General features: G+C 54.9%; 2 protein-coding genes across 6 annotated transcripts in view; one reads left to right on the forward strand and one right to left on the reverse strand.

The window, feature by feature from the left end:
- Nucleotides 1-21,018, reverse strand: part of ECE1 (endothelin converting enzyme 1) — a 112,583-nt gene that overhangs the window by 71,982 nt on the left and 19,583 nt on the right. The window lies entirely within an intron of this gene.
- Nucleotides 8,856-12,714, forward strand: LOC122227526. 5 transcript variants are annotated; one of them, XR_006206095.1, is made up of 5 exons: nt 8,856-10,099; nt 10,311-10,442; nt 10,608-10,756; nt 11,073-11,203; nt 11,934-12,714. XR_006206095.1 is itself a non-coding variant. In XM_042952097.1 (4 exons), the coding sequence occupies exons 1-3, from the start codon at nt 9,125-9,127 to the stop codon at nt 10,728-10,730; spliced, it is 1,230 nt and encodes a 409-aa protein (XP_042808031.1). In that variant the 5' UTR covers nt 8,856-9,124; the 3' UTR covers nt 10,731-10,756; nt 11,073-11,647. The 5 variants fall into 5 exon arrangements, 3 of the variants coding, with proteins under 3 accessions (XP_042808031.1, XP_042808032.1, XP_042808033.1); XR_006206096.1 differs by having other exon boundaries at nt 11,073-11,135; XM_042952097.1 differs by lacking the exon at nt 11,934-12,714 and having other exon boundaries at nt 11,073-11,647.

The raw sequence follows: 21,018 nt of genomic DNA on the forward strand, positions 1-21,018 counted from the left end.
CCAGGTCACGATCTCGCGGTCCGTGAGTTCGAGCCCCGCGTCAGGCTCTGGGCTGATGGCTCGGAGCCTGGAGCCTGTTTCCGATTCTGTGTCTCCCTCTCTCTCTGCCCCTCCCCCGTTCATGCTCTGTCTCTCTCTGTCCCAAAAATAAATAAAAAACGTTGAAAAAAAAAATTAAAAAAAAAAAAAAAAGTCCAGTTCGATTCAATAGCTGTTTCCCAGCGGTTCCGCAGTACCTGTTTACTGAGTACCTAACATATGCCAGGCCCCCACCACAGCTCTGCGTGGTGGGTAGCACTGTCCCCATTTGACAGATGAGGAAACTGAGGCTCAGAGAAGTGACGTGACCGCCCCAAGGCCAGGCTGCCCCTTCACAATGCACGGGATGTGGAGCCAGGCCCAGAGGTCTCCCTTGGTGTGGAGCCTGCCAGAAGGCTTGTGAAGGCCTGGGGTATCAGCCCATGTGACTTGCTGCTCTGGTGGGAGGTGGCATTCTCAGAGTGAGGACACCCAACCAGCACACGTCTTATGCAGGAAACCACCTTACCCAGAGGAGAACCAGCAGCCCGAGAGGCTGGGCCATGTCACCTCCTCCGAGAGGTCCTCCTTAGCCAGTCCTGCCACCTCATCCCTGCTCTGGCCCATGGCCCACAGCCCTTTGCTGTGCACCAGAATGATGTGAAGCACCCTACATACATCACTCATTTACTCCTGCCAATGACTTTCTACCTCTCTGAGCCTGGCTTTCTCACTGGTAAAATGGGGGACATAAGATAAGAACACATACCTTGGGGCACCTGGGTGGCTCAGTCGGTTAAGTGTCCGACTTTGGCTCAGGTCATGATCTCTCGGTTTGTGGGGTCGAGGCCCGCGTCGGGCTCTCTGCTGTTAGGGCAGAGCCTGCTTTAGATTCTCTCTCCCTCTCTCGCTGCCCCTCCCCCACGTGTGTGTGTGTGTGTGTGTGCGCTCTCTCTCTCTCTCTGTCTCAGAAATAACCATTAAAAAGAAAAAGAATACATATCTCAAAGGTGGGTGTGAAGATCAAATTGGGAAAAAACAAACAAACAAAAACAATGGCAAATGCTTATTTATCACTTACTTCATGCCAGCCTGGTTCAGTGACACACACAACAGACAGGAGGGTCTGGCCTGTCCCTGCCCTTCCCGTCAAGCTTCTGGGACACTTGCCTGCCAGGGACCACAGACCCTCTTTCCCCACCACACCAAGTCCTGAGGGACAGGACCAAACGGAGCACAAAGAGCACTGGAGTAGAAAGAAGCCAGTCCGGGTTTGGCTCCTGGCTGTGCCCTCTGGGCCTCAGGTTCCTCTTGTGCACCGCTCCCCCCCCCCCCCGCCCCCCCGCCCAAGGTGGGAGGGGATGATGGAAACGCAGCACTGTTTTGCCTGATGATTCTTATCTTCCTTCCCCAAGTGATAGGCTTGTCTGGACGATGATGTGCAGAAAGGAGGCCAGGGCGGGGGCGGGGCGGGGGGGGGGGGCATGGGTGCACCGTCCAGGATGCTCCTGCCACCAGCTCCCCAGGGCGGCAGCAGCCTGGCCTGGCCGTAGGCTCCCCTGGCTGATTCTTCCCTTCTCCCCTGCCCACCCCCACCCCGAGCCCGGGCTCTCCCCCTGCCGGGTTCCTGCTACTTCTGCCCCCACTTGCCCAGCGCTCCCTGACAGCCTCATCAAGGGGCAGCCAGCCTTCTGTCTTCCCAACCCCGCCCCTGGCTGCTTTCCCGGCACTTCCTGAAATCGGGACTCCACCAACTGACAGCCAAGGTGTCTGAACTTGAAAACTGCCCGTGCCAGGGCAGTCCTGGCAGGCGGGGCCGAGGTGCACTCTCACTGCCTGTCCAGGGTGGCTAGCGACGCTGCACCCCAAGTGGTGTGCCCGCCCCTGCTGGCCTCTCCCCTGCACCCTGCCTCCCGAGGGGAATGTGGGCGGTGGTGAGGAGCGCAGACTTGGGAATCAGCCAGGGGTCAAAGCCCAGCCAAGTCCTCACTCTCTGTAACCCTGGGCAGGTCCCTTAATCCCTTCCTATGGTGCAGCTTACTCATCTGTAAAATGGATTTATTAATAAATTGTTAGGGGGGTTAGATGACTTAATAACATCAAGCACTTAGGACAGGACCTCAAACAAAGGAATCACTTAACAAATATCAGCTATTACTATTACTAACATGCTGATTAGCCCGAGGCAGGACTCACACACGGGAAGCCCACAGGTCTGGCCCACAGATGTGAATTATTCGGCCTGCGGTGCAGTACAAGGTTTTGAAATATCAACATTTAGGAGACTTTACATGAAAATCAGTATTTTCAGCTTTCCCCTGGAGCCGAGGAGTGGCTGCCCCCTTGGCACAGGCCACGAGTCTCCGGGACACCACAGCCCTCCCACCCCACCCCTTCCTGGCTCCTCTGCAATGTGGCCCGGGGTCAGCTGCCCCTTGTCATCATGCTAGTGCTCTGTTTTTTGTAACGAAGAGAAAGAGAAGAATTTCTTGTACCCTTGTCTTAGTCAAAAGTGGGAAAATACCGGGGTGCCTGGGTGGCTCACTCGGTTAAGTGTCCGACTTGGGCTCAGGTCATGATCTCTCGGTTTGTGAGTTCGAGCCCTGCATCGGGCTCTGTGCTGACAGCTCGGAGCCTGGAACCTGCTTCGGATTCTGTGTTTCCCTCTCTCTCTGTGTTTCCCCCGCCCCGCCGCTCGTACTCTGTCTTTCTCTCTCTCAAAAAAATAAATAAAATGTTAAAAATTAAAAAAAAAAAAAAAAGGTGGGAAAATACCTTACGTGAGGCTTAAACAGGGCAAAACAAATCTATGGTGACAGATGTTAGAATATAACCGTTGCCTCTGAGGACAGGACTTACTGGAAAGAGGCAGGAGGGAACTTTCTGGGGGAATGGAATGCTCTGGAAATGTCCCGTATCTCGAGCCCACTGTGTTTTCACGGGTGTCTACCTTTGTCAAAACTCATCAAACTGTTTGCTTCCGGTCTGTGCCTTTCACTCTATGAAACTTACACCGTGATAAGAAGAAAAAAGCGAAAACGGAAAGATGGGGCAGGAGGGTCTCATGTTTCAAAGCAAACGGTGAGTGATTCCTTTGTGGTGTAAAGAGAACACCCGTGAATTTAATATACTGAAACACGCCAAAGAAGACACAGCCTAAGGTGTCCCCAGGAAGACAAGTGGGTTCCCCTGCTCATATTGGAGCTGGAGACCTATGGTCTAAGGCCATGACTGATCTTCAAAGAACTGCACACAGACCCGTGACGTGCAACACAGAAGCCAGCAAGCCACATGCGGCACTGAAACTAAAGTCAATTAAAATAAAATTAAAGTAAAAAATTCAATTCCTCATTTGCACCAGCCACGTTTCTTTCTTTTTTCTTTTAATGTTTATTTATTTTTGAGAAGGAGAGAGACAGAGCATGAGCAGGGGAAGGGCAGAGACAGATGGAGACACAGAATCCGAAGCAGGCTCCAGGCTCCGAGCTGTCAGCACAGAGCCCGACGCCGGGCTCGAACTCGGGAGCGGTGAGGTCGGGACCTGAGCTGAAGTTGGACGCTTAACGGACTGAGCCACCCACGTGCCCCTGCACCAGCCACGTTTCAAGGGCTCAACAGCCATGCGTGGTTGATGGATGGCACAGACACGGAACACTTCCCTATCGCAGAAAGTTCTATTGAACAGCACTGGGGTACGCACTAGTTACAAAGCTGCAGTAACTTCCGGATCACCCGCCAGGGTGGGCACCGTGATCACAGCCTCACAGCAAACGACACAGAGTTAGGTGCTCAGTAAACATGAGTTGGATGAACGAATGAAGGCAGAAGAAGCAAGCAGTGAGGCCCGGGTTTGAAACCCAGGACTCTGGTCCTTGACGACTGTGGGGCCTCCAGCAAATCTCCCCTGTGAGCCCCTGTGAGCCTTGTGCAGAGACGCTGGCACAGCACTATCTCCCTCCCAGACCTGGGCACGTAAAACCAGTGTCCTCACGGCCGCTCAGAGGACCAGGGGCCTGCGGGAGAACTGATGTGCCAGCAGGCCCATTCTGGAGTCTAGAACAGGTGGGAGGCGTGGGAGTGATGGGAGGGGCCGCTGGGGGTGTTTCTGTTTGTGAGAGTAGCTTTTGAACCTGGGGAGGGGGTGGCAGTGATCAAGGAAACAGGCTGGGCCCAACTCTGCGGGCTCAGGAGGGAGGGCTGCTGAGCATAGGGAAAAATCTACGTTAGCCCCCACGCCTGGCTGCCAGAACTCGAGCTGAGAAATAGCATCAGACACCCACCGACACTGCTGTGGTCACGGTGGCTGAGACAGGAGCTGCCTGGATCCCTAGAGAGACTCCACTATCCTCAGGGTGCGGACCCCTATCAGGGCAGGCCAGGATGGGGCCCACCATGGGTTCTGTCGGGAGCGGAGAGGGCTGGCTGGGCCCTGAGCAAGGTGCTGGCCGAAGTCCGTCTTCCCAGCACCCATCTGTCCCCCTCTTCATCCACACGGGAGCTGCCAGAAGTGGGGGATGTCAGTGCCCATCTACCTGTTTGCTTATTCAGCAAATCTTTATTCAGCACCTACTGTGTGCCAGGGAATGAGCTCCGTGCTTCATGCACACCATTGAACAAGACAAAGTCCTTGTCAGGAGCGTGGATTTTAATTGGTGAGACCAACGCTAAACAATGTTGCTAAGAGTTATAATAACAGCGTCTAGCGTTTATTGAGTGCTGTGTGCCAAGCTCTACAAGTGCTAATTGTTAATGCATTTCTTATTTCATCTTAACAAAAATAATAATATGTGTTATTAATGACCCCATTTTATAGGTGACGAAACTGAGGCACAGAGAGGTTATGGCCAAGATCGTGTGGCTCTAAGTGGTGGCACTTGAGATTTGAACACAGGCGATCCGACTCTAGAGTCCCTAATCCTACACAGTATCCTGAATGCCTCACTGCAGAGGCGGTGACCGACTGCCTCGCTGGGTCATAACATACAGCAGGGTGGCGTGGTAGTGAACTCCTGGGGAGGGGTCAGGGAAGGCCTCTGTGAGCAGGTGACATGTAGACTGAAAGCAGAATGACAGGTGTCAGCTGGGAGAAGGGCACTTCAGGCAGAGGGAACAGCAAGAGCAAAGCCCCAGAGAGAGCACCAAGCATTGTGTGCAAGGAGCATCCTGTCCTATCCTACAGATGAACTAACCGAGGCCCCAAGAGGAAGCCCCCTGAGTAAGCTGAATCAGGGGTACGGCCAGGACCAGAAGCCAGGCCTCTGGACCCTCAGTCCAGTGCTCCTTCCAAAGCCCTGCATGCCTTCGCCATGAATGCTAAGGGCCGTGTAGTGAGGACTGAGCCTGCCTGGGCCTAGAATGGCCAAGGGCAGCTGACGGCCCGTTGCGTCCCTGCATCCAGACCCTCTCCCTTCTAGGTCCGGGGTGTCAGCTCCTGGGCCACCTGCTGCTCAGGACTCCTGTCCACGCTTCCACAGCCAGGGTCGTGCGACACTGGCTGCCGCGCTTTATCTCTCCTCATGGGGGTTCACTCCCCTTAATTCGCTTTTCTCTTCACAGCAACTCCGAGGGGTGGGAGTCAGGATCTCCATGTCATGGGTGGAAACACAGATTTTGAAGTGGGACACATCCAGCTTAGCTGTTCGGGAACTGGGACCCTGAGCCAGTCATGCCACCTCTTGGAGCCTCAGTTTCCCCCTCCACACCATGAAGATAGTAGCAGCTTCCTTGCAGCGTTGACAGGAGTGGCCACTGAGACACTGTGTGGAAAGTGTCACCCGCAGTGGCTGTTCAAACATAAAAGATGGCATTCAAACATCATCGTTGTGCCCACTGACATGAGGATGTTGGGAGCATGGGGGCACCTTTCGTTGCACCCCAGGAGCCAGTCTGGTCACTGTCGCCACCAGCTCTGGGGTTCCAGTTCTAGAACAGAGTGTGGCATTCTTTGACCCACTGATGAAAACAACTTGGGGCCGGGAGCTCTGCCTCACCAGCCCAGCCCAGCCCTGCCTCGATGGTGGTGCCCCCTTTGGGGGAGGGGGGGCTGCCGTTCCAGACAGGAAATGGGAAGGGACAGATAAGCCTTTGTGGGCCCAGGGGAGAGGCCCCCGCCCACTTGGGAGCCCGGGCCTGCCGTGAGCATCCTTGTGGGGCAGAGATGTGGGAGAAAGATCTTGGTTCAAAAGAGAGGAGGAGGCTGGCTCACTGGTTTCCCAAGACCCCGATGGGTCACATCCCTTCTGGTTCCTCCCAGAGGGTTCAGAACGGGTGACCTCTAGAAATCTGCCTGCCCCACTCCCGCACAGAACCATCACCCAGCTCCTCCCACCCACATGGGAACCGCCACCCTTCCCCTAGAGTGCGCCTTCTACTTCTCTAACTCCGGGCCCTTGCTTACGTGGTCTCCTCCACCTGGAGAACCCTGTTCCCTGCTCTAGTCACAGAGGCCTCATCTTTTTCTTTTGAGGCACAACCTAAATGGTGTTTCCTTTGCCCCCGGCTGAAGTGCCTCCTTCCTCAGTGGTTTCCTTTTACAAGCGTTTATGAAGGCTCTCAAGACTGACTGGCCTCCTCTCTCCCATATCCTGCCAGGGCCAGAAAGGGGGGCATAATCAGAAGCCTTAGTCCCCTTAGTCTCTGACCCCAGAGACCACTCGTGTAGGATTCCCAGGGGCTGCTGGGCTCCTCCCTTGGAGGAATGGAAAAACACTCTCACTGGGGAAAATTCCTTCTGTAAATTGGAGATAAGATGAGGAAAGGTGTCCTGTGGGAAGGGCCAGAAGACCTGAGCTCTGGTGTGTGTTCCAGAATCCCTAGGTCAGGGATGAGGCTAAAGAGGCAGGAGTGAGGCTGTCCAGAGCCTGTCACATGGATCTAGGGAATGCGGCTGTGCAACCCTGGGCAAGTCACTTAGACTCACTGAGCCCCAAACTCCTCCTTTGTAAAATGGGGTTGGTACTCCCTGCCTCCATTAAATAGAAGGGGAGCCCTTGGCACGTGGGAGGTGCTTGAGCCTGAGGCAAGCAGGGGCCACGGACTGATGCTGACAATACCCAGGACTCCCCTTCCTGCCACCCAGGGCCTCCCCTGTCAGAAACGGCTTTAAAAACTCTCCAGTACCTGGGCTGGAAGCCAGAGCTCCTTCATGTTATCGACCTCCTGCCGAGGGCTTAGCCAGACCCAGCTGGAGCCTGTCATTCACTGTTTCTGGAAACTGCAGGACAGGGAGTGCCCAGCAGGAGCCTGGCCCTAGCTCCTGGCTAGCCGGGACTGGAAATGGGCCAGGGGAGCACCCTACCGCCTGTGAGAGAATCCACAGGACCCTCCTGGCTTCCCCTGTTCATCATCCAGCTACACCGGGGCTCCCACGGGTTGGGCATGGGCATGTGTCCGTCCCCACTGGGGCGCAAGGCACAGAAGTTCCACAGAAAGAACTCTGGGCCGGAGTCAGGGGTGGTCACCCCTGCTCTGTGGTTAAGAAGATAAACTCTAGAGCTAAACTGCTTGGGTTCAAATTCTGGCTCCGTTGTTTACCCACGACACAACTTTGAGCAAGTTACTCAACCTCTCTGTGCCTCCATTTTCTCACCTGTAAATTGGGGAAATAACAGTACCTACCTCACTGGGTTGTTAGGAGGATGAAATTTGTTCTTTGTGAAGTGCTCACAACGGTGCCTGATACACAGTACCGGACTGCTTAGATGGATGGATGGATGGATGGATGGATGGATGGGTGGATGGATGGATCAATGCATCCAAGCTCTGCACATGAGGCCCTTTAACATCTGCCCAGGCATCATCATCTGCCACCCCCTAGACAGGTCATGATCACGTCTTTCCCCCAAGCTTCCTTTGCCTGGCAAAACCTTGCCACTGCTGTTTGTCTCCCAAAACCCCTCCAACACCTAGTTCAAATGTCACCTCCTCTGTGAAGCCTCCTTGCTCAAGACCCTCAGCCTTGTAAGTGACAGAAATCCAGAAAGAACTGGGTTTTGTATCAAAGCAAACACCCTGACTTGCACTGCCTGAAAAGGAGGGAGGCTCATGCCTGAGACAGGAAGAGACCCAGGAGCTCAGATGATGCTGGTGGGTTCTCTCCCCTCCCCCTCCTCCCCTTGGTGTGTTATCCTCATTCTCACCTCCTGAGTTGAGATCAGGCAGGCTCACCCGATCTCTTCTCTAGAGAAGAGAACCCTCTTCTAGAACCTCTCTTCTAGAGAAGAGAACCCTTCTTTCTCCCTGTGTTGAAACACAGTCCTAGGGAACAAGTCTGATTGGCCAGGCCTGGCTCATGTGTCCTCCTGGTGAAGAAGCAAGAGGCAAGGCCCTATGATTGGCACTGACTACTCCCAAAGGGGCCGCCGTTAGCAGGAGGAGAGGGAAGAGCAGCTAGACAGACACCATCTGTGTCCATGCCGTGGCCCTGGCACCCTGGCTCTGCAAATTCCTTGCCCTGTGCTCCCATGGCACCCTGCACACCCCCACCAGATCCCACCATGCTGCCGGATGACCTGGGACTGGGTACGTGGCTGTCCCACCCACTGGACCAGGCAGTCTTAAAGGGCCACGGCTCTAGTTACCCTGGCCTCCCGGCATTCAGCTCTGCCCCCTTGAAGGTAAACCGCTTTCAACAAAAGAGGAAGATGAGGGTCATCTGGGTGGCTCAGTTGGTCAAGCATCCGACTTGAGCCCAGGTGGTCTGTGGGTTCGAGCCCCGCGTCGGACTCTGTGCTGACGGCTCAGAACCTGGAGCCTGCTTCGGATTCTGTGTCTCCCCCTCTCTCTGCCCCTAACCCGCTCACACTCCCTCTCTCAAAAATAAATAAACACTAAAAAAAAAAAAAAAAAAAAAAAAAAAAGAGGAAGAAAAGACACAAGGAGAAGAGGCAGTTGCCCACGGGGCCAACCAGGATCTTTTGATCCCACCCGGATCCTCTGCCTGCAATCGTCTAAATCATCTTTTAAAAAAAAAAACAAAAAAAAAACCTGTGACAAGGACACTGGAACCCATCCCTCAGGAAGCTGGTGCACCCGTGGGAAAGGACTCCAGCTTTGCGGTGAGTTGGACCGACGTTCCAACCAGCTTCTTGCGAAGACACACGATACTATGGTCAAGCGGGTGGTTGTGAGGAGTAAGAGAACGTGGACCAAGCGTGCGGCGTGCGGTAGGGCCTGGAGGGATGGGGGCCACGGCTTTCAGAGTGGGGCTCCCTGCCCCTCTCAGGGCCACAGTGGGTCTGGCCGGCTGCCCGCCTGCAGGACCCAGAGGGTCACAAGCCCGGCAGCTCCCCTCACCGCACGTGCAGGGGCGTTCCCGGCGTCCATCCGCGCCTCCGTTCGGCAGGCCCATACGACACGGGCTTCTGGGGCAAGCCAGCATCGCCAGGTGGCGCGGCCCTTTCCCTGTACATCGTCACCCTCACGGGGAGGCAGGACGGCATGGCAGCAGGAGAGCGGTGGACTCGGGACCCAGGAGGCCCGGGGTTCGGATCCCAGCTCTGCCTCCTCCTACGTGTCTGACCTGGGCAAGTGGCACGACCACCCTGTGCCTCAGTTTATCAGGAGAACGGGACACCAAGAACACCGCTCTCACGTGTGGCAGGAGAAAGAGCGAAAGCCCGAGGCACTCGGTACTGCTCTTTGCTGGATTCTGGCGCACATCCGTGGGGTGGGTGCCACCACTGGCAGAGCCAAGGCCAGACGCCAAGCCTGTCTGCCGCTGAACCCCCTGTTGTTTTCCCTCCGCCGCTCTGCCCCCCGCTATTCCCTCCCGGACTTTGAAATCCTGTCTCAGCAGGAAGTGCTGGTCCCCACCTGCCACACTGCCCAGGCCTCGTGGGAGGGTGACGCCCCCACGCAGCCCCGGCCAATCGGGGTGGACTCTTGCCAAACCAGATGCTACCGAGCTGGCGTTGCCTCAGTGACCAGGAATGTCCGCCTCACAAAGCCCACCCCAGGCTCGGCCTCGCATCTGGTCCCCATTACCCCCCCTCACCACACATGTGTCGTGCTTGCCCGGGAGGCTGGGGGGAGCCTGGGAGGAAATGCCGAGCAGGGAGAGGAGGCCCGACTCCTGCTGACGGTGGGGGGAGCAGGGGCTGTACTGGCTCAAGAGGACACATGCTGCCCCATCTGCAGCCTTGGCCCAGAGTGGTCCCCAGGCGCAGAGCGGAGCCGAGGAGGGGGCGGAGAACCAGAGGCAGGGACACGACAGGAAAGGGAGCGGAGGGGTGACTAAAGGGCGGGAAGGCGCAGGCCACGATTCCGCGGCACAAGCTCTCCCCCCCATCTAGCAGTGGGAAGAGCAAAGGTTGTGGACCCCTGTGACTTACTGCTGCGTGATCCTGGGAGAGTGGCTTCACCTCTCTGAGCATGTTTCCTCACCTACCCAACGGGGATGCAAACCTACTTTGTGGGGCTGGCTGGTAAGAAATAAGGAGATAACTCACAAAAAGACAAAGGCACACAGGAATTCGAGTTCTACCACCTTCTAAGGGCACGGGCACAGCAGCGTTCTGGCTCCTGGAGAGGCAGTATGGGTGGCCAGAATGACCCCAGGGTTCAACCTGAGTGTGACCTGTGTCATGCAGGTGGCAGCAGTGAAGGCCCCGCTGCTGCGAACGAGTAACAGCAGCCACAGCAGCAGCCACGAACACCACTTCGTGAGCAAGGACTTCATTCCAAGGTCCTGTGCCAACTACTACCCCGCATGACAGGCGAGACGTGGAGGCACAGAGAGGTTAAGTAACCAGGCCCAGGCCACACAGCCGGCGAGAGGCCATCATTCAAAACCAGGTCTACCCAGCTCTTAGGCACCGCAGGATCCTGCGGCACACCGTGGGAATTCTGGCCCGGGAGGTGTCCCTGCCTGGGGCAGTCACCAGCACCCAGCGGCATTCCCAAACCCCCTCCTGGGCCCCCCGAACTCCTGGCTCTATAGTTGTCCAGCCCAGCTCCTCCTCCTCCTCACCCTAGGGCTTGGCTCCTGCTCAGCCAGCCCAGGAGCCAATTTGCAACTGCACAATTAACAATTGGGAACGTTTCTTCTCTTCCAGGGGAGAGAACAGCACAAGCCTTGGTGACAGGGATGCAGCGGGACCACCCCCAGGACCCTTGAGGTCTGTCCTTCATCCCTGCCAGGCTGGGGACACCCCTTTCCTGACCCAGTCCAACCAGGAAATCAAGTGTGAGGCACCCCTCTCTGTCGTGTGTTCCTTTCCCATCTGACTCTTACCCTCCACCCCCACCAGGAAGACTTCTCGAATGCGCCAGCCCATAGTCTTGGCGTGCTCCTCTGACCCAGGCATCACTGGTTCTCAATTTGTCTATTTAGTCAGCACCGGGCCTGCACCAACTTCACAGGGTCATGTATCTCTATCAAACTGACTAGCACTTGTTTGTTTGTAAGACACCCTTCTCAACACCAAGTCTAATACAGGACATACAGAGGTTGCCTGACCCATAACTTACTTCTTAGCTTGGAGAACTCTTACTCACCCTTCAGAACCCAGACCAAATGTCATCTCCTCCATGAAGTCCTCCTCTGTGTCCTAAGCTGTCCCAACTGTGTGCACCTTTAGTGATCTGTATGTATCTCTAGTTAAAATACCCTCCCCCCCCCCCGCCATACTGTAATAACAACCTTGTGGGCACTGTGCTAAGGTTGTTATACTCAATTCTAAAACTATCAATAGCTCTGCAAGAGAGAGTCACTATCCCTATTTAACAGATGGAGATGATAAAGCTCAGAGAGCTTGACAGACTTACCTAATGTCACACAGCTAGTAAGTGGCAAGCCCGGGATTTGAAGGCAGTTCTGCTCATGCTCCAGGCAGATCAGGCTGCCTCCTGCGTGATGGGGCTCTCCCACCACATGCATCTGGATCCTAAGCTTAGCACGGTCCCAACCTTTGCAGTTCCCCCGTGGATCGGCCCCAGACGGGAGGTGCCACTCACCACCAACCCCATGGTGGCATTCAGACCAAAGTGACAATCAGCTGGCCCTGCCTCACTCGACCAGCCTCCAGGATGACTTCGAAAGCCCTAAACATTTGTATCCAGGTGACTAGCCATTAGAAGCAGCTCCTGTTTGCTCTGTATTCCTGGCTTCTGAGAATATGCTCTCTGTGTACATGGGCAGCCCCAGGGGAGAACTAGGCTGGGGAAAGAGTACAGGCTCTGGAGTTGGCCAACTTGGGAACGGGCTGTGGCACTATGGGGACTCCACCTCTTCAAAGCCTTCGTCAGCTCAGCTGTCAAATGGAAGAAGCCCTCCTCACATCCTCAGAGCGGGCTATTGAGATCATCACCACGTCTCACACTGGCCACACGTCCACTCATTCACTCGACAGATCGTGACTGCACACCTACTATGTGCCAGGCACTGTTCATGGTGCTGTTCACAGCAGCAAACGAAACAGAGTTCTTAAGAGGCCTTTAATTTTCAGAGCAGGGGCCCCTTCAGATTGTTGGCCAATTCTCTCAGCAAAGAGTCCTATGATATGGGGGGCTTATCTGATCTTGTCCCACTCCTTAACATCAATAACCCATATACACCTTGGAAACTTTCCTGTGGTCACCAAGAGACATGGACAAGGAAGCCCCACAGCATCGTCGAAATAGTGAACCAGAGGGGTGCCTGGGCGGCTCAGTCAGTGAAGTATCCAACTTCAGCTCAGGTCATGACCAGGCAGTTTGTGGGTTCGAGTCCCGCATCAGGCTCTGTGCTGATAGCGTCGAGCCTAGAGCCTGCTTTGGATTTTGTGTCTCCGTCTCTCTGCCCCTCCCCACTTGTGTGCTCTCTCTCTCTCTCAAAAATAGATAAACATTTAAGAAAAAGAAAAGAAGTAGTGAGTGAGAAACAACCCCCCCGGTTGTCTAGAGCAGCCCGGATAAGCCCTGGCAGGTGCACACAGTGGAATACTAGTCAGCACTGAACGCGAACTGCACACGACTCAAACACAGACAGAAGAGGGAAGAGCCAGCTGCAGAAGGAAACACAGCTTCCTGCTAACGATGCAAAGTTTTAAAGCACGTGAGCAATACTGTGTACCATTTGGGGAGGCAGAAACATCCAGTCAAGGTAGCAAGGCAGTCGTTCACAGAAGTAGTTTCTTCTAGAAGACAGGGTGGTAGGGAATGGGATCAGGTAGGCACATGTTGGGGGATTAAACTGCATTTGGAATGTTTTATTTCTTAAACTGGATGGTTGGTTGGCCAATGTTTGTTTTTACTGAACGCTGTGCTTTTTATGTGTCTGAAATACTGTGTCACACACCAAAAGAAGGCATGGGGCTTTGGAGACAGGCAGACTGGGATTCAAAGCCAGACCAGTGCTTTGCTGTTATATGAGCTCAGTTTCCTCTTCTGTGAAGTGGGGATCGTAACAGCTCCCAGGACTCTTCTGAGAAGAGTTATGTTTGTTGAGGTTGTGTTTGTAAAGGGCCTGTGCACAGTAGGGCGGCCTGGCACATGACAGCCGCTATTGTTCTTGCTGGCGGGGGTGGGGGTGGGGGTATCTCCTAAAATGAACAGGCAGAGAAGAAGCATCAGTCCACAGGCCTCCGACTGGGGGCGGGGGGCGGGGGGGGAGGGTTTACTTGTCTCGAGGCCAGAGCGGCCTTCAGTGATTCTTAACTGGTGACGCATCTGGGGCTCTGGGGATTGGCCAACCTTGATCCCTTGACCAGGATACGTACAGTCACAGGCCTGGGCTGGCTGGACTCCCTCTAACTTCCCACTCTCGTCTCAGACTGTTCCTGGGCTTCTGGGGACCCCTCCCTTTTGTGAGCTGGGCAGGAAAGCTGGCCTCCTCCCTGCCCAGTCCTCCCCAGCCACTCCTGAGACCCCGCTCATCATTCTCAAGGGGGAGTCTTAGCCACCTTGTACCCAAATAAATCCTCTGGAGTAACTCTCACAGGTCCCAGGTATCAGCAGGTACGGCCCAGAGCACGGAGCCCAGGCGTCTGTCTCCTGGTTCAAATCCAGGCTCGGAATGTAACCTCAAACTGTAACTCAGGGCCGCCGTGCCACCTCCTTCTAAGAGCGGGGATGGAGGATACCTGCGGACAGGGTCTGCGTCCCAAAGGTGCAGCTCAAAGGCGTCCGATGGCACATCCCAGGTGTCCAGACACATTGATATTTAAAGATTTATGTATTTAAACGATTCCTCCCGATTTTGGTACAACCTAAGATGGCAGTCCTGTTGGGACTCCAAGATGAAGTAGGGTGAGGGGACACGTGTAGGGGGCAGGGCAGGACCTGGGCAGAAAGCGGCAGGAAGACAGGAGCAAGGATCCTTCACACAGACCCTCAGGCACGCGAACCCAGTGAGGCTACCCTGCCGGCACACGTGAAAGAGTTTATCGTAGTTCCCGAGAGTCCAGGGACATTTCTGGGGCCCAAGAGGGCAGCCAAAGGGGGGTGGGGGGCGAGTGGCTGTGACATTTTATTTGAGATTGTGATGCATCTGGATAACACACTGACTTCATCCCCGCTGCGTCCTAACCCGGTCCCACCCTCGTTAATAAAGAGCAGCCCGGGGCGCCTGGGTGGCTCAGTCAGTTAAGTGTCCGACTTCAGCTCAGGTCATGATCTCACGGGTTGTGGGTTCGAGCCCCGTGTCGGGCTCTGTGCTGACAGCTCAGAGCCTGGAGCCTGTTTTGGATTCTGTGTCTCCTTCTCTCTCTGACCCTCCCCCATTCATGTTCTGTCTCTCTCTGTCTCCAAATAAATATTTAAAAAATTTTTAAAAAAATAAAGAGCAGCCTGGACTAGGGGTATCCTCCCTGCAGACTTGGAGACTGAGACTCTGTCTCAGCCACTCAGTGAATCTTTGGGAGCCAACCTCTCCCTTCTGTGGGCTTCCATTTCTCCATCTGCAAAACGGGTGGATGATATCTAAGTTCTCCCCAATCTATCAGACCTGCTCCACATGCCTGCATAACCAGAACCGGCAAAATCCCCTTCCCTGGGTGATGTGGCCAGTCCCCCCAAGGCCTCTTCCACCCGGCCAGTCCCACACACCGTGATGTGCTCAAAAGTCAATGAAGGAGGTAATTACAGCTACCAGGTGGACGCGTCTCCGTGGGAAAGTGAATCAGGATCCTAACAGTGTGCGTGGAAAGCGTGCCCCCAGCAGAGGTGGCTGCACGGGGAATACTGCCCATGCTACGCTTTCACACCCCTTCTCGGCCCATCAGATTTTGCAGGCTTTGACGGAGCTGAGCCCATACAACTCCAGGGTCTCAGTTTCCTCATCAGCTAAGTACAAATAATAAGACAGACCAAACAGGGCTGTTGTGAAGATGTGATAAGATGTGTGTAAATGAGCCGGCACATACTAGGTGCTCAATAAATGCTGGCTGCATGCTGCCTCTCCGTCTGTCCAGCACGGTACCCCTGGCACCAGGCTGGCACCAGGAGATCCTGGTTGCTGGTTCCCCGGCTTGCTCAGCCCCCCACCAGGCTAACAAGCAGTCCGGATGTTTACATTGGCCAGTCGGGGCCCCCTGCCTGCCTGGAACAGGCTGAATAAACACCCACAGTCACACGGCTCCTGCCTCCGGCTTCCCGCAGACCGCTTGCCTCCCAGGCTGGTCTTCATTCCTCAGGCCTCCACCCTACTCCAGATCCTCTGTTTATAGATTCTCCCCATGAATTGTGTTTGGGACTTGCTGCGTCCAGCTGCTACCTGGCAAGATACCCCAAGCCAGTCCACAGCTGTCTCTAGAGCCGGGGCGAAGTGAGAGAACACTCAGGGAAGCTCGGGCTTCCTCCTGGCTCGGGCACGTCACCCCACTTCTCAGAGGCTCGGTTTCCTATAAAGTGGGGACAACAGGGACAGTGAAAATTAAACGGGGTAGTGTGAGGAAGGCACAAAGCACAGTGCCTGGCTCATGGAAGGTACTGAAAAACTAAGCTCTTAAAAAATGATTACTGGGGGCGCCTGGGTGGCTCAGTCGGTTAAGCGGCCGACTTCGGCTCAGGTCATGATCTCACGGTCCGTGAGTTCGAGCCCCGCGTCGGGCTCTGTGCTGACAGCTCAGAGCCTGGAGCCTGTTTCAGATTCTGTGTCTCCCTCTCTTTGACCCTCCCCCGTTCATGCTCTGTCTCTCTCTGTCTCAAAAATAAATAAACGTTAAAAAAAATTAAAAAAGAAAAGAAAAGAAAAAAATGATTACTGTCTTACGGGTAATTCAGGAATTTAGCTAGAAAGTCAGTGGGCCCCGAGAGCACGTCTTAAAAATAAATAATAGGAAATTCCTGGCCAGATCGTGCCAAGCACTTTCCATGCATGATCTCATCACGTCACACAGCAACCTGAGGAGATAGGGTGCATTATTAGTCCCATTTCTCAGGTGGAGAATTGAGGCTCAGAGAGGTTGAGTCATGTATACGGGGTCACACAGCCCCCTGGCAGCTGGAGGAAGTGTGTGCCTGATCCACAGCTTGTGCCCTTGACCTCCACACTCGCCCATGTCCCTGCAGGAACCTCACTGGTGTCTTCCCTCCACCCCTCCACCATTGTGGGGACGCTTCTTCCTGAGGTCCCAGCCTCCTCTAGGCCACGGGAGTAGTGGGAGCTGCCAGCAGCCTGGGGCTCAGCTGTGCTGCCACCACTACCCCAATGTCTGGGGCAGATCGCAGGCAACGTTCTTCTCCTGCCCTGGGTCAGAGGGCACAGGGGCCTGCTGCTGCTGTGGGCCTCCCGGTTTGGAGAAGGGGAAGAAGGCTTGGAGAAGCCCTCGGCGTTGCATCACCTGTCCCGTGCCAGGTTCCGGCAGGCATTTTCGTGACCATCCTGTGCAGGAGGTATTATTATCCTCACTTTATAAAGGAGGAAACCAAGGTTCTGAGGGGTGATATCACTTGCCCGGTGGCGTCCCACAGCCGATCAGTGACAGAGCTGGGGACTCAAACCCAGGCCACTCTGACTCACCAGGCTGCCCCTGTCTCCTGAGAGAGATAAGACACGACACAAACAACCTAACACAAACCAGAAATCGATAAGGACCTTCAGGGAAGGCCAGATAACAGGCTGGGACATTTACAGAGAGGGGCTCGGCCTTCCTGGGGAAGTCTTTGTGTGAGTAACACAAGAGGAATCCCTCATGGGAGACACAAGTCCTGGGGGCGCCAGCAGCCCTGCCCACGAAGGGGGTCTGTTAGGGATCTACGCCTGGGCAGACAGGGCTGACCACGGGAGATATCCTTCCCTGTGGCCAGTCAGTGCCTTCAACAGTAATCAACACTTAATGAGCACCTACTGTATACTGGGCCAGGCACTGGGCTTTTCTTATTCTGTTTTCCTAGAAATCCTGTCACATGGGAAGCATTATCTTCATTTTAGAGAAAGAGAAACTGAGGCTTAGAGAGGGAAGGGCGCTTCCTCAAGACCATTCTGCTCAAAAGGGGTAGATCCGCCTGATTCCCGAGTCCGAATGGAACAGAGCTGTGTCCCTGGCTAGCTCTCCTTGGTCTGGACCTGTGTCCCCGCCTCCCTGAGGCTCCCAGGGCACTTCCCCAGGCTCACTGACCACTGCCCCCACATGGCTCACCTGCGCAGCTGGACAACTTCTGAGATGGGTATCGTATCTCCATTTACAGATGAGGAAACCAAGGCTCAGAGTGAAGTCTCACGGTGGCTTCGAGGGAGACGGGCTGGGGGCAGGGGTATGTGGGGGTGAAGCCACAAGACCCCACACCCTCGCTGAGCTGAGAAATGCTCCCCTCCGTAAGGGTTAGGGACAGGTCAGTGCTGCCCACTTCTGGCCTCCTAACAGACGTTTCCTTTCCATGACTGCGGGCACCCTGTGGGGAATTCGGTGGTCCTCTGCCCGGCAGAAGCCAGGGGATCCTGGCGGCACGGGTGCCATGGAAACACCAGAGGACGCTGTGAGGGCAGAAGGCCAGTCAGCTTCTCTCACCAGGCCAGTGCACAAGGCAGGCCAAGGGCTCAAAGTGGGGCTATGCCAGGGACCTTCCTCCCATGCGCCCCATTCCAAGGCTCCAGACCTCGCGACAAAAATGACAGTGCCAACTGTCAGCACAGAAGACCGGGAGGTGGTGCTGTTGAGCCCTGGGAGTGAGGCTGGCCTAAACAGCTGGGTAGGCGAGGAGACGGTGAGCCAGCTAGAGACGGTGAGGAGAATCAGAGGAAGGACAGACAGAGGGACAGCCAGAGAACAGAGTCAGGAAGGACAAGGGGGCTCAGAGTCGGCCAACACTTCCTGAGCCTGCATGCCATGGCTGGTGTCAAGCTAGCACTTCGGCACACCAGTTTTGTCACCTGAGCCTCTGCACTGTCCCACCCCACAAAAGATAAGGACAGCTCCCGAGACGGAGGGGAGTGAGGTCAGAGATGCAGGTGATGGGCCCAGGCCAGGGCACAAGGTCAGGGGTGAGAGAGGGACAGAGAAGAATGAGGGAACTGGGGTGCAAGCAAATACAAGAGAGCTGTCTAGGTGGACGGGACAGTGGTGGACCCAAGACTTCAAGGTCCCCAGGGCCCGGGCCCAGGCTGAGGGTGGCAGAAATCCTCCCTCATCCACGGGCCAGTGGCTCCTCTTGCCAGCAGCCAGTCAGCGGGGCTCGTCTCTGTCCTTCTAAGCATCGTATAGAATGAAAAGAACACTGCTCTACAAGTCCTGAGTTCAAATCTCATCCCTGATACTCACTTGCTGTGTGACCTTTGGTAAAGCATCTGCCTTCTCTGGGCCTTTTCTTTAAGACAGAAGCACAAGTTCAAATCCTACTGCTAATGAGATGTGTGACCTTGGGCAAATCACTTAACCTGTTTCTGACCCTTGATTTCCTCGTCTGTAAAATGGGTCTATTAATGGTATCTATATCTGACAAGACTAAATGAAAGTATGTAGGTTAAGCACGTAGCCCATACGAAACCCTCGATATTAGCTGGTATTAAGGTTACCGTACCTTTTATTGGATTATCAGCGGGCCTCAATCTGAGGCAGTTCTGCCCCTCTGAGGAGTTTCAGTATATACATGGCAGCATTTTTGGTTGTTAGATGACTGGGGAGTACGAGCATTTAATCCCAGGGGCCATAGTTGTTAAATTCCCGCAGTGTGTGCAACAGTCTTGCAAAATAACACAAACTGCTTCTCTCAAAATGCCAACAGCACCTGCATTAAGAAACACTGGCTGCTGGGGCACCTGGGTGGCTCGGTCAGGTAAGCCTCCGACTTCGGCTCAGGTCGTGATCGCGCAGTTCACGAGTTCGAGCCCCGCATAGGGCTCAGGGTGGTCAGCATGGAGCCTGCTTCAGGTCCTCTGTCTCTCTCTCTCTCTCTCTGTCCCTCCCCTGCTCATGCTCCCCCCTCTCTCTCAAAAATAAATAAACATTTAAAAAAAGTTTTTAAAAAAGAAACACTGATTGCTAATCCCAGTGTCCTTGATCTCCAACGATCTCCAACAGGGGGCAGTGCAGGACGGTGGGTCTCTGAGTTACACAGACCAGTTTTCAATCCATTTCTGCTACCAACAAGCTACGGGAACCTGGAGATATCATGTCATCTCTTTGGGCCTCAGTTTCCTCATCCGTGAAAAGCAGACACTGATTTGTGCCTTGTATGACTGCCTGTGGCTTAAACAGGGTAACAACGACAGAGCATCTACAGCAGCGTCCTTGGGAAATGCGGTCATTGCTAGCACAGAGCAAGCGGACAGGTGGCCGGGGCGGGGCGGACGCGTGAGTTATCAGAACCACCTTTCCACACCAGCTGGCTTTCCCATAGCTCACTGGTCCGTGCAGCACTCTGGGAGAAACAGGCCGTCGGGATCCCAGGGTCTTGTTGGTTAGAGCAGGAGGCAGGTCTGGTTGGGCTCCTGAGACCCACCTGGCTCCTGAGACAGGAGGGAAGAAGGGAAGAGCCAGGAAGAGCCCTGAGCAAAGAGGACAGCTGAGCTGTGAACGAGGGCCTTTTAATGACTGTCACAGCTTGCTTGTAAGTGGGGGTGGGTGACAGAGGGAGGGCGGAGACCTGATATTTATCAGACGCTGGACTAGGCACCATGACGGGGGGTAAAGGGCTTTCCGGTAAAGGGCTTTCCGTGTCTGGCATTTCATCCACCCAACAACCCTGCAAAGTAGGTGGTGCTGCCCCCACTTTACAGACCAGGAGCCCGAAGCTCAGGCAGATGACACGACGTGTGTGGAGTCATGCAGCTTGGATGCAGGGACAAAGTCACCGTTCTTCCTCTCTTCCTGTCTTTTCCTTCTATTTCCCACCATCTCTCTCTCTGTCTACGCTCTCTCACTCTCTGACCCCATTCAATGGTCCCTTATTGCTCCAAAATTAAACATAAAACTACAGGCACCCCAGGCTCTGGCCTTGCCACCCTGGTGAGCCTCATTTCACAACATCTGCAGCCTCCCCACCCCAGGCCCCAGTGACTCTGCTTTTCTTTCGTCCTTTCCAATCCCTTAAGCCCCAGGGCCCTTGCACACACTGTTCCCTGTGCCTGGAATGCTCCTCCCCTCCCACCTAATCAACCTCACCTCTCCTTCAGATCACAGTGAGTGTCACGTCTGCAGAGAAGCCCCCTCTGACCTTTACGAGGTCAAATCCCACCCCACCCCACCCCCAAGCCCCAGGACTTCAGGGCATTTGTCACTGCTGCAGTTTCATGCTTGTCTGAGATGATCTGATCAAGAGCTTACCTGCCCCCACGCCCTCCTCACAGGTATTTGTCAGGTGCCTACCACATGCCAGACACTGTCCAAGGTGCCACAGGGACAGTGGCGAACAAGCCAGGCAAGGTCTCTACACTCGTGGGGCTCACAGCCTGACGGCAGGAAACTGACAAAGAGGGCAAAGGGGTGGAGGTGGGAATGCTGAGCAGGCTGTGTGGGAGAAGCAGGGAGGACAGGCTGGGGGAAGGCCAGAGAACAGGTAGAGAAACACGCAAGGCCCAGGCACGGAATCGGGCTTCGAACACCCCAGAATTCCCATGAAGGAGTCTGACTCGCTCCCAGAGTC

This window comes from Panthera leo, chromosome C1 (assembly GCF_018350215.1).
Source record: "Panthera leo isolate Ple1 chromosome C1, P.leo_Ple1_pat1.1, whole genome shotgun sequence".
In the NCBI taxonomy this organism is placed as follows: Eukaryota; Metazoa; Chordata; class Mammalia; order Carnivora; family Felidae; genus Panthera; species Panthera leo.

What these genes read in the sequence shown, in the direction of transcription:
- LOC122227526 (XM_042952097.1), top strand. Translation starts at nt 9,125, where the DNA reads ATGGTCAAGCGGGTGGTTGTGAGGAGTAAGAGAACGTGGACCAAGCGT. An exon ending in AGGCCCGACTCCTGCTGACG is followed by an intron (nt 10,100 to 10,310) that starts GTGGGGGGAGCA and finishes CCCCCCATCTAG; the next exon opens with CAGTGGGAAGAGCAAAGGTT. An exon ending in CTACTTTGTGGGGCTGGCTG is followed by an intron (nt 10,443 to 10,607) that starts GTAAGAAATAAG and finishes TGTGTCATGCAG; the next exon opens with GTGGCAGCAGTGAAGGCCCC.